General features: G+C 46.6%; 1 protein-coding gene across 5 annotated transcripts in view; it reads right to left on the bottom strand.

Annotated features, from left to right (window-relative positions):
* Positions 1-12,187: 12,187 nt before the first annotated feature.
* The window catches only part of TMEM131L (transmembrane 131 like), an 80,201-nt gene continuing 79,321 nt past the window's right edge, over positions 12,188-13,067 (bottom strand). For all 5 annotated transcript variants that reach the window (XM_082051708.1, XM_082051705.1, XM_082051707.1 and 2 more), the window contains one exon: positions 12,188-12,600. In XM_082051708.1, coding sequence (XP_081907834.1) covers positions 12,322-12,600 — 279 coding nt within the window. In that variant the 3' untranslated portion in view covers positions 12,188-12,321. The remainder of the gene's footprint in view (positions 12,601-13,067) is intronic.

The following is a 13,067-nucleotide window of genomic DNA, read 5'->3' as shown; positions in this document are numbered from 1 at the left end:
TCATGCTTTCAAATAATTTGCTCTGTAATTTGCAGCTTTTGGACAGAAGAAATATCAAAGGAAGAGGAATGAAAGGAAATACCATAGTCAAAAAAGAGGTGCAAACAACCAACTTTCATCTCAACAGCTGGAACTACAGGACAATCATAAGTTGGCTCAGAGACAACCATAGAGTAATAAAATTTGGCTACCTTACCTTACATCTGCTCTACTGCGAGAAAGATGCACTTCCTTACCTTGTATCAATTCAGGTGAAATTCCTCCACCACTGAACTCACCATGAGGTTTGCACCTGCAGGCACAAGAAGATCTTTGTTTCTTTGGACCTTAACATCCAATGTTTAATAACACTTACCCAATAGACTGGCCACCTGGCTTGTTTTCAGCTTATAACTTACACAAGCGTTGGAATAATTTCTATAAATAGAAAATAATCTTTATGTTACATTTGCACCTCTTTCATGTGCTATTTTTATGACATCATTTTAAATATATTTCCTGTATGTTCCCTGATTAATAGGTTCAACAAATTTCCTTTAAAGTCAGTCCTTCAGAGTACTTTGTCTGGGGTTGGTTCCTTGAACTTTTTGTTCACAGCTCACTTCTGGGAACAAAAGGCCAAGCAAAGCATACTGAGATGCACAACCCTCTGTCGAGAGGACTCCGTCTTGGTCATGTCTCTGGTGTCTCCATGTTTCCCACCTTGTATTTGCAAAGCTTTCCAGTTGAATACTACCTTTCAAGAATCACTAATGAAAATGCAGTCAGTAAGGGGAAAAGGAATGGATAAGGTAAAGGCTGCCTGGACTCCTCTGCTGTTCAGAGCTCTACATTTTTTTGTAAAATAAGTGTTCCCTACTCTTGTCATGATGAAACACAGCCTACGAATGAGTTTGACTTGTTCTCTGTTTCTGCAGGCGGAGAAATCATTTCTTCAGGCTAGGCAGCCCCTTCACTTAAACAGGGAACTCAGCAAGGAGCTGGCAAGCTGGTTTGCTGGACAAAAAAAACCTGTGAGCTCATAACTTCTCGCCGAGTAACAGGACAACATTGATACCACTGACTCACTCTGGGTAAACCAGGTCTGCAGCTGGATTAAGGGAGAAGGGAATGTTTCCATCCGTTTTGACTCCTCTGGCTGAAACAGGCTCCTGGCCATGAAGGAACCTCTTTGTCCTCTGCTCTGCCTTTTACTCCTGCTAGGAAGTCCCCAAAAGAAACCTCCTCATCCTCCAGGAACACCACCGATCACAAAATAATCCCTCCCCTTTTGCTTTCCCTAACTCTGCTGGCACAACAACTACACACACTGCCAAAGTTAACAAGCAGGCACGTTAATCCCCCGTCTTGCTCGAGTCTTTCCAGACTCGCCTCAGCTTTCTGCCGGTGCAGGCGCACAGGGGCAGGTTTCTATCAGGGCGATTCCTTACAAACCTATCTGCAAGAGAACCACCAGCCAGCACCTCATCTGAAATGACAAAAGCACTTGAGGGCAAGGAACCAGCTTTGCCGTGCGGCTCGCTGTTTCGTTTGCAATTTTTCATTCGGGTGGTTTACTTTGGCTGGTTGTCTCTGGTAAACATCTCACAACACTGAAACCAGGAAATACCCGAAAATAAATAAAGAAATGGGGATTACTAATAGATCTTTTGTCTTCCTAAGGATCAGCATTACTCAGGCGAGATCCTGCCATCCCAGGGGGTGCAAAATTTCCCCAGGGACCTGTCGAGGGTGAAGGACACCCCCAGCATGGGAGGCAGCTGGGATGGAGGAGTTTGCTGGGGGGGCTGCCGAACTTGGCACTGCCGGCCTTGCACAACCACCGCCACGCCCGGCTGCACAAGCATTTGGAAATCGCAGGCTGAGCAAGGGCCTCTCCCCAGCTGCCCTGGAGGCACAGGGAGACAGAGGCTCTCCACCAAGTCTGGTGGCTTCTCTGTCCTGTTTTGTCCTTAAAGTTTCGTGCTTCCCCCTCCAGAGTTCAGCCAGGGGTTTTTCTGCCCCTCCAATCCTTGCTTTTCTCTATAGCTTTTGGCATGAGAGAGAATAACTTTGTAGCTAAAGCTGTGCCTTTAATGGTGTATTTACGCTCTAATTATAAGGACCCCCTACTGCATTTTACAGAAGAAAAACAGATAGTGAAGGCGCTGAGGTGTTGCAGGGCCGTCTGTCTGGAGGGGGCTTGCATCCACCCCTCCTTGCTCCAGTCCCCCTCTTCCAGAGCAGAAAGTCAGAAGACAGGACAGACGGGAGACAGCGAGATCCCCTATCCCTGTCGGTGCGGAAGCAACTGAGAGCTGCGTCGCTGCAAGCACGTACATTTAATCCAGCCTGTACATTTGCTGGGCAGCAGGACAAGACTGCTCCTGCAGGCAGATACACTGGCTTTGCCTGGCTATGGAAAGCCATAACCTTCTATCCAAGAGGCTGCGGCAAGGGGAAACCACTGAGATAAGCTGTCACAATTGCTGTTTTTCCTACGGTAAGCAGGATGCGTACAGAAATTCAATGTAGACACCCCATGCCTGCTCCAGACCTGTGGTAGAGGGGAATTTTTTGAAACCCAGGGGCTCCCTGGAGATCTGTAAATGCTCCTACAACTGAGATACAGAAGAAAAGGAGGTGCTACTCTACGCATCTTCTTCTGGATGTGTTTACTGAAGGAGCCAGGTGATTAGGAAGTGGATTAAGCCTTGCAGAAAAGGTAGGCGGAGGAGATAAGAGAGGTTAACCACAGGACAGCGGCAGGGATGGTTGGCACCAGCTTCACTGAGACATCCTGAGCATCCTTAGAAGCAGAGACAGAGACGCAACAGGAACTGTGGTATCTAAACCCCAGGGCCTCCAAACGTCAGGTGCCATCTGAATATGGGACACCCCAGAACTATATGCTAAATTCTTACATGTCTAAAGGGTCCGAGGGATCCCAAATTCTGCCCAAGTCTCTCCCTCTGTTGTCAATGAGGTTAGATTGTGTTGTTTAATTCTTAAAGCACACTAGAAACATTACTAAATATGACCTGATGATGATCTACTTATCAAAATAAATCTGACTTTCCTTCTCTCTCTGTTGTAGGAGACACATTAAGGTCTAATGGATACAACCGAATTTGAGAAAACATCCCCACAGACTTCTTGCACAGATTTTGGAGGTGACATTGACCTCCAGCTTTTGGCATAGGCCTTCCGGAAACTTGACCGCAGGCTGTGCTGGTGGAGAAGGCAGAGGAAGGGTACCATTGCCAGATCCAGGGGTTTCTTAACTGTGCTCTGTATTTCTGTCTCCACTGCAAAAAATATGCTTTTCAATCAAGCTACATAAAGGGTTAGATGCCTTAAAAACTAACAAGCATGCACATAACAAAACAGAAGCCTGTGTCCTGGGAAGCCAAGTTTCGGTGAGGTAAAAGGAGCTCAGCATCACAGCACAGGCGGCAGCATTCCCCTCTGATAGCAAAGAGTCCGGCTTGCAGAGCAGAGCAGCAGGGCACAGGACAGACTGCAGACTTTAAACCAGTCTTCAGTGTTTGTGGAAGCAGAAGCAACTGTCTTGCAGAAAAACTAATAAAGTTCATCATCTCCCATAAGAGCAAGCTTTAGCTCAACTGTAACTCTAAAAAAGTCTGGACACCAAAAGGTTTATTCTAGCTTGGCAGAAATGGCCTCTTCTGCCCTCAGAGTAAATTGGACAATGGGAAAACCATCTTCAGAATAAATTATACAACTGGAAGACAGTTTTCTGAGTTTGTAGCAGCTGGCACACAACATTACTGCTTGCTTCTAGGCAGTGTTGCAGTTCCCATGGGTTCGATTACCTTAGATACGATACGTACAACCTGTCTGAGTGACCACACTGAAGTGCAGAGCCAGCTTGTGCCAATCTAAGCCAGGCATGCTATGGTCTTACTTGTCCCTCTTTCTAGAAGTTAGAACAGCCATGAATAAGCAGATTGAGCTGCTGATATACTCAGCCCCTTGGGGAAACCTGGGCAGCTCCAGAGGCTTCCTACTTCTTCACATGAAATGCTTCCTTACCAGGCTTCCTCAGACCCCAGACTTGCAGACTTATTTTAATATCTGCAGTATGTTATTCACTGCAGGAATACATGGGGGAATTTGAAATAGGCAAGTGAGTCCCATTACTGTAAGGATATATTTGGTCTGTCATCTATTAAAATGCATGGCTGCGTGTGCCTGGCAAGTGCTTCAAAGTTGTTCTTTTGATCTTTGCAAAGATAAGACTGTAATATTTTTGTAGGTATATGAAAACATTAGTTACTGAACTAGTTAAAAACCACTTAACTTTTGAAACTGGTGCCATCTGTTCCCTATTTTTATTTATAGAACTCAATACTCAGTCTCTTGAGGACTTCTCTAACAAACTGTCTCTATATGAAATATCAGTGATGCTTTGGCCAAGAGAGCTGAACTCCTGTTTGATAGGTCTGCAGATGAAGCTGGTCAACTAACAAAGGACTACTCAGATAAGAGGAAGCAAGGAGAAAGACAGAAGGAAGGCCATCTAGGAGCCTTTCGCTCATCCCTTAAGTCAGCTCTTCAGAAAGAAAATGGTGTCTTGGTTAGGCTCCAGGTTGCTCTGTTACGGCAAATAGCATAAGAGGTTCTTGCAACCAACACCAAACCTGCAGCTTGTTGAGCCTCAGTCATGTAAGTCATTCTGGAGGGTGCTCACAGGCTTACATTTCACTAAAGAAACTAATAAATAAGAGCTAACATACTTCATATCTCACTGAAGGATTTTGAAGCATTTCTGCAAGTCATTATTTGGTCCTCAACAAATTATGTGACAAATTTTAGTCCTTAAACCGATAAATTATTAAAAACCTTTCAAGTAAACAGAAAGGTTCCTTTCTTAGGAAAAAAACAAACAAAAAACTGAAAACACCCTTCACCAGCCAGTGATTGTGCAGGCCATCTGTAAAAGGCACAAAGATATCTCTCCTTAATGACATTGTGAGTTGAGGGCTTCCAAATGTTGCCTGTTGCTGTAGGGTATTTATACTTACAGACAGGAAAAGCTTGTGTCACCATGAGCTCAGGCCCCACAGGCTGTCCACCCCTGGCATCTCCATCAGGTCTTTAATTTGTGTCCCAGGTTTCTGCTTTCAATCAGTAGCATCCCACCCCATAAGACACAGATGGCTCAGGCCAGGCCACGCAGAGCTGCGATGTTCAAGGCTGCAACTGAAAGCAGAAGCAAACCCTGTAGGCCAGGAGAGAGGGAGGTCACCCGTCCTCACCTTGATGTAGAAGTGCTGAAAATGACAGCAAAATTCCAGGAGAAAATTGCTCAGCAGCATCTGTGTTCACCAGACTGGTGGCATGGGAAAATTGTACAACTGAGCCTTGATCAAGCAGAAGATACCTGTGGTCTGATTTCTTGCAGCCCTGGCAAGAGCGTTATATCCCAAGGACACACAGATGGGAAAAGATGAAACTCAGTACTCAAAGTCAATTGTTGAATGCATGATCTTGAGCGCAGGACCAGCAGTGGGAGCCTGAATTCGCATGCAGTCCTTAGCCAGTTGGAAGGGGTGGTTGGTGCCTGATTAAAAGCTAATAACTGAAGGAGGAACACAAGCTGTGATTTAGCAGAGGATTTCATCAACTGAAGTAGGTCTGGCATCTCCTCCAGTTAACAACTGCTAGCTGTCCGCAGAAAGACTGATAGAGCTGCAGGCAGCTATGGGAATCGCAGATCAATACAGAACCACTGCTGAGCTCCAGAAACCATTTACACCACAAACGGTGGGTCGTGCAGCTGAAAAGCACAAGGCGAGCTGAGGGGGAGTGAGGGCTCCCCACAGTGCTCTGAAAACAGGGCGGCAATGAGGTCATTTTCCATTCCCTCACAAGAGCCACGCACCCGTCCAGGAGGTGCACGTGCCGTCAGGAGCTGGGCTGGAAGAAGGGTGAACCAGCCTGCATGCAAGCGGCTTGAGGAATGCCGCCGAGACACCGCCTTTCTCATGCAAGCATGGCCGAGAAGAAAGCAATAAGCCCCCACGGCCATGCCACCGCCTCACAGGTCTGAGGAGAGCGGTGGGAAGATTACAGTGTTTTCTGACATTTCTGTGAGGTTCCCTTATCAGCCTCGGCATCTGGTTTGCACTCTTCGGCATTTCCTACAAAACTGAGAAACACCTTTCATCTAACACGGCCGTGTCAAGCAAATGAAGTGAAACAGTCCTCTCCCTAAATCAGAGCCAGCAATCACAGCAGGTTCTTGTAGGGCGCTAATGACCAAGTGCTTTGCAGCAGCACCTGAACGTTGCGTGAGGAGGAGGTTGTTCCTAGTTTGGAAACAGCCCTGTACCACAGCACTCTCTGACGCCCAGCCCGGCGAAGGCGACCAGCCTTCCACGTCACCGTCTCTGGGAGCCAAAGTAGGTCCAGCACACAGGCTTCCTCCACATCTGTGCTAACGAGGACGTGCGAGAGCATTAGTTTCCCTCCGCAAAATGTACATTCAGTCAAAATTAAAACCAAACAAATGGCTCCCAGCAAACCAAGCGTTTTGCCAGCGAGGTTGGAGAAACGAGGTCTAGCAGAGCCTGTCACTCCATGGGTACAGCAGCCAGAGCATGGGGAGGATGGTCAAGGTATGGACCATCACCTTCTCAAAATCATTGCACGGGAGTTGAGTTTACTGAAGAGGAAGGGGGCTTTTTGGTCACTCACAAAGACTACGTGCTCCTTCCGAGAGATGTATACATACACACTCAGTTGCAAGCCAAGCCAAGCTGCTGGTAGTTTAGCTGACAATGATGAAATAACTGGTTTATGCTAGATAAGAAGCTGATCCAAACCAGCTAAAGGAGCTCATCTGGCACGGGTTTGTACACTGGGGAGGCCCCTTGTTCGAGGCCAGAGTGGTCACTGCTTGCTCAGGTTGCTGGCAGCCTCCAAGCAACAAAACCTCCAGAGAGGTGCGTGGGGCCACATAGAAACACCAAACCACCACTGCCTCTGAACACAAGGCTGCTAAACCCCTGAAACAGCTCAGGGAGCAGCTCACATGCACACCCAGGGGAGTCACTATCAGCAGCTGTCCTCCAGAGCAGCCCAGGGGGTTGGAGAAGGTTTGGGGGGTTGGCCTGCTGCTGTTGCTGCTGGAGCAAGCAGCAAGAAATGAAATACAGCAGAGGTCACGGAGAAAGGGAGCCACATGGCGTGCAATGCACAGTGACAAAGGAGACATTTTTGTCTGGCGGGCACAGACAGACGGCTTTTGCAGGGAAACCCACTCCCCAGAGATGGAGGGAGGAGCAGCAATATTCAGCTTTCAACAGCAGGGAAGCACCTGTGTCCATGCACTAGTGGTGAGCTGCAGAGGTGGACATGAGCTCCCACGACCTCAGTTGCAATGCTGCTTGCAGGGCTGGGACAATAAATCCCCTCCCTGCTCTGCTCTTATCACTCAACCATGATGGGCAGAGCACAGCTCACCCACTGCCTCCCACTCTTGCACATCCCCCAGCTCACAGAGACAGGGAATATCACTGGGTCACGCTAACTAGAGCCTCTTCTGGTGCAGGACTGGGCAACTGCCCCAACCAACGCCAGGGACCTCCTTCTCCAGCTAGGACACCTACCTCTGCCAGCCTCCTGCCCCTCAGAAAGGCAGGGTGTGTCACATCACTGCTATGACAGGTGATGGCCAAGGGTGCTGCAGAAAAGGACGTGATAAACCATGCCCTCAGCCATTTCCCCCATAGAATTGGACAGACAGACTGAAAAAATGGGATGGGGCAAGTAAAGGTACATGTAAAATGTGCCCATGGTGATGGGGAGGTGCTGCTGCACACCCTTTCCACAAATAGCTTAAAGCAAAACAAGTATGTGGAGAGGGCAAAATAAGATGGAGGTGACTCTATGACTAAGAAAAATAAACAACACGTGTTCCCTGAGGCTGGAAGGGAGGAAAGCAAATGCTGGAAAGCAATGCCCAACCCACCACCGTAAAGCCTGGCCAAGAACTCACCTGGCAGGATGGCAGTGCCAGCTCTGCAGTGCTGCCGAGGCTGTGGCCTGCCAGTCAGCACTGGGGCTTCTCCTGACGCAGAGGAAAGTTGGGTGCTGAGGCTGGAGGCACTGCCAGCCCCAGTGTGGGTGGTGAGCACCTCCCTCACCTGCTTCCTCCCCTTCCGCCCTCTTCAGCAGATTAAGAGAGTTAATCGCTCTCTTTAATAAGCTAATTTGCCCTCTGGCAATCAGAGATCTCAGCCACATTTTCAGGCTCACTTTTGCAAGCGCAATGGAAAGCTGTTCGCTGGTTGTCGCTCCTTCGAATGGCAGGAACAGTCCTTTATGCCCAGGTCCAGTTGCAGGAGCTGTAGGACAGACCCACCAATTGTCACCACACTCACGACAAAGTCACAAGAGCAAGTAATACCTGTGCTGCCCAGCTGAGCCTGCCTTCAGGGACTTGTGCTGTCCCCCATGTGCTTTGAACCGCACATGAGATCTGCAGCTCAGTCTGGCCACTCTGTTGCTCCCAACTAGTCCAAACCCAGCTCCCAGGCCGGACTGGTGGCAGTCCAAATCCTCCCCTGCAGAAGCAAGCTCAACACCGTACCAGCTCCACTTACCAAGAAACAGGGTCCCAGCAGAGCCCTGTCCTCTCCTACCGGGAAGCTGCGCTGGATGTTCCTCTTCTCTTTGCTCTCCAGCTGTGGGGCGCTTGCTGCAGCCTGGCAAGGTGAAGGCAGCTGAACACCCCCACAGCAGATGCTGGCTTTGTCCAAATGCTGGCTCTCACAGTACCTATAAACCTCCACGAAATGTGCCAGCAGTATTCTCTGGCTCCAGCATGGAAATACTGGACCAACCAGGCACGCTTGGCCAAGACATCCTGTGCAAATCAAGGACAGTGATAACTTGCTACCCCCAGTTCCCAAAGTACATATAAGAAGCCATGAACTTGCTGGGAGCATGGAGAAGTGGTGGCTGTCGCTTCTCCCAGGTCTCTTCTTGGGAAAACACTGAATGTCCTGAGTTTCTGTAGCATTTGCACTGGGACAAGAAATCAACACTGTATGCTTGCAATTGCTCATGGTTTTCCCCCTTCTCCATCACTGGCCCTACTAATGACCTGTGCAAGCTATTCATCTTTTAGACTGGTATTTTTGGTTTTCCCTTTGCAATCTTAAGTATTTCTTGGGTTAACTGAGAATTTATTTTGCTGAAGTTTTCAAAAAAATTGATACCAGTTTCAGAGAGATCAGTGAAGATCCCAATGCTGCTATAGGGAATTCCTGGAAGAAGGCAAGAAATTAGGTATTATTTTGCTCATGACAATGGCATGTCTTTAGAGCAACCTCTCCAGTTTCCCTCTAGCAGAATTACAATAATTTTGATAGAAAGTAACTTGTAATGGAATTATTGATTTCATCTTTACTGTAGGAGGAATGATTGTTAACTGAGTCCACATCCACTTGCATTCAGTGGATTGCTAATTAAGCTACAGATGTCTCCTGATGGCAGCAATTATTCCTGGTAACCTTAATGAGCTTGTTACATTCTTTAGTTATTGTTATGAAAAGTTACATGAAATACTTTGCCTAATACTACACAGCTCCCAGGGGAATTACTTCTCAATATGTTCTTGTTTGATTAAGGAGAATGATTGTTTTCTTTCTTAGCAATATTTCTCAAGTAGTTGGCAGCTCATTTCCCTTGTCTTTTGCTGACACTTCAACAACTGACAACTTTTACACAGAGGTCTTCTTTTCCAAACAGTTCGAACTTTTTTTTTGCTCTCCCTGAGTTCTCCAGTGTCTCTGCTTGGCTTATTGCATCGTTTTTTCCTCTCTTTTCCAATGCTTTATTCTATCTGGAACATACACATTACTTACAACACGAACACAGGGCCAATGAGAACTCAGTGCGGTTTTGTTGTCGTTACAGTTTGTTGCAAATGTAAGAAAAGCATGTCCTTACACTGGTACTTGAAGCAAAGCTTCATTTCAGTGCACGGAAAATACAGATCTCCTTAAAACAGTTAACAAAATTAACAGTGTGAGCTGAGTAAACTAACCAAGAACAGCATTGCACGTCCTCTCTCCTGTGCCTTTGCACGTCCAAAATTCAATGAATATGCAACACAAGTAACATTATCCTGGGAATAATGAACTTCATTGCATTTCAAACCAAATGATCGCTTTTTTTTTAAATCCATATTTATTGTGTTTGCACACCAACTCTATTCCTCCAGAAGTCTCCAGCCACAGGCAAAAGGTGCACAGAAAGCATGTCAGTGGTTATGACTACTTCTCATGGCTTACTGATTTCAGGAGCATCAAAGTTCATATGAACATGTGAACTTTCCTTCAAAATCACAAGAAATTACGATTAAACTCCAGAGTCAAACAGATTCCCTCCCAGCACAACGCATTGTGGAAAGCAGCCAAAGACTCCAAGCACTAGTTCCTGATCAAGCCATTGAAACACCACAGTTCTGAAAACACTCAGTGACGGTCCCATTTTTCTGACACTGAAACCAAAGGAAGGCTTAGCAGCACCTTCGGCATGAGCAGCTTTTAAGTATCCTACTCAGTCGCTACCTCCTGCTGAGCTAACTCAAACACATGTGGAAGCAGAGCTGGCAAGGCACCTTTCAACAAAGCTTTCTTTGCAGGAACTGGTGATTTACTGAAACAAACTTTCTGCAGAAGCATGCCAGTTTTGGTCAAACATTTCAACACCTGAGATGGCATTTCTGGTTGAAACCAGCAGGTCAGAGGAGCTGGTCTGATAGCTTAGCAATGTGGTGAGACTGGCAGGGCCAGAATTAGGTCTGGGAGCTCAGATTGCTAAGTAGCCTTGCACACAGGCAGTCAGCTATTTTGCAGTGCCTCTTCTGCTCTGCCTTCAAATAAAAACAAATGTGAATGCCTCAACACTTTGTTGTCAGAGTTCTTGTCTTCCAGTCAATCTGAGTTCAAAGGGCAAAAGGAAAACAATGAAAGTAGCAAAAAGTAAGGAACTTGCTCAAGTTCACAGAACCCTCAAAATGGTGGCTGGACCCTGGTTGTCTCTAATCCAACCTCCCACAAGGAGCAGGACTGCCACTATCACTAGATCATGTCACATGCAGCTTTGTTCAGCCACATCATAAACACCTCCAAGCATGGAGATCTGTCCACCCCTTGGGGCAACCCATTCTCCTGCAGCACCACCCTCCGAGGGGAGCCCCTCATGTTCAACCTGAACCTCCCACACCACAACCTCTGACTGCTGCCCTTTGCCACAACACCCGCAGCCACCCCACAGGCTGTGGTTCTCCTTTGAGCAGCTGGACAAGGCTACTACCAGATCCCCCTTTACTCTCTCTGGGCTTAACAAGGCCACTTGTGGAGGACACCTCTGAATCTAAGGGATACGCCCCCCCTTTTTTGAGTGAAGATGCCCAGACACACTCTGCCATGCCAGAACAATGAGCTCTATAGGAACACTCAGCAGAGACAGCTTCCACCATGGAGAGATTCAGCAGCACTTCTCTGGTTGCCCTTCCCACCACGAAGATTCAGTCTCATAACCCGAGCTAACACAATGCTGTTCTGTTTCAGAGAGTGGTGTGAACACCTCTCTCAAAGAAATATTTGTTCCAGCTCAAGCTTTGACATTTTAAACAAGGGCAATTAAATGCACTGAAAATGCTATTGCAACATGAAGGCTACAAATATAAACACCAAATGTCAGGAGTCACTTGCAGGAAAAGCTCCTGGAAGCAATGGCCACTCACCCGCACTGCACAAGCAGAGCATGGGCCAAGTGACAGCCCGCATTCTGTAGCCACAATTCAGCCTTTTTTTCTACATCCAAAAGTTTACACCCACAAATAACTCTGTGAACAGCAGACTTGGCACCAGTTGGAAATTCTCTGATCTGCATTAACAGCTTGGTCCCTGCTCTCACTGTTTGGTACAGATGTGGTTATTTACAGGTCTAAGTTTGTACCTACAAATGCTAAACCACTCCTACTTTATACTACAGAATGTAAACTTCAGGAGAAGTATGTGCAGTACAGGTTCATGGATGCTTTTAAGAACCTAATACTGTTCTTATTCTTGAAAAATTTTGACTTTTAAATTTATAGCCTTCACCTGACAATAACAGCATCCTGAATAGGCTTTGCTTTTTAAAATGCACTGAATGCTCAGACTTCAGTAAAAAAAATTTATTTTCAATATAAAAAGTGCCAAAATATCCACCAACATTGTAATCTATTCAACAACCAGCTTACTCTAGTAATCAAAATTGCAAGCATCTTTATTCACATTTTTAATCAAATTCCTTTCACACGTTTCCACAGTAACCCGAGTCCCTCGAAAGTGGGAAATTTGCATTTCGATTGGCTGCTGTAGTCCATATGTCCAAGTTCATGTAGGCACGGAAGGGGTTAAACCTCGGGTAGTATTCCTGCTTACACATAACTGCCTGGTTCTCCACGTGGGTCGAGTGTTGGGTCGCGGCACTGACGGGGCAGCAGCTTTCATAAATATCGCTCTGAGGTGCCCAGATGGAACCAAAAAGTCCAGACATGGGAGACAAGCTTCGGGTGCTTGAGAGGTAGGGCTGTAGGGCAAGATAAAAATAAGCATGGGAAACTGCAAAACGGAGCGTTTTCCAAAGAAATCGTGGCAATGTGGTACTAAATGGAAGGAAGCAGCATTTATGCAGAGAACTTAGGAAATGCACAAGTAGAAAATTGTACACGAGTTTAAAAACCACTGTGGCTGCTGAAAATATTACAGCAGCATTACTCTGTGTGTGTAAAGGCACTTAACTAAATGAAGCCATACGAGCTCCTCCCTGCATGGCATCGATATTACTGTAACAGGAACACAATACTCAGTTCTGGTCAGGCTGTCAAGATAAATAAGAGAAACTGAAGACAGGTGAAAAGCTCCATGCACATTTTGGACTTAAAATTAAAGCAGAAGGACACCTAAGAAATGGCAAGAAAAAGGTTGAAGTACGTGTCAGTACTGAAAGACTATGCACGCCGGGAGCAGAGAGGGATATTCAGTTTGGAAATGAGA

Source organism: Streptopelia decaocto (assembly GCF_964273445.1).
Source record: "Streptopelia decaocto genome assembly, chromosome: 4".
Taxonomy (NCBI): Eukaryota; Metazoa; Chordata; class Aves; order Columbiformes; family Columbidae; genus Streptopelia; species Streptopelia decaocto.
Note: the sequence above shows the minus strand (reverse complement) of the source record. Positions and strands in the feature narration are given on the sequence as shown.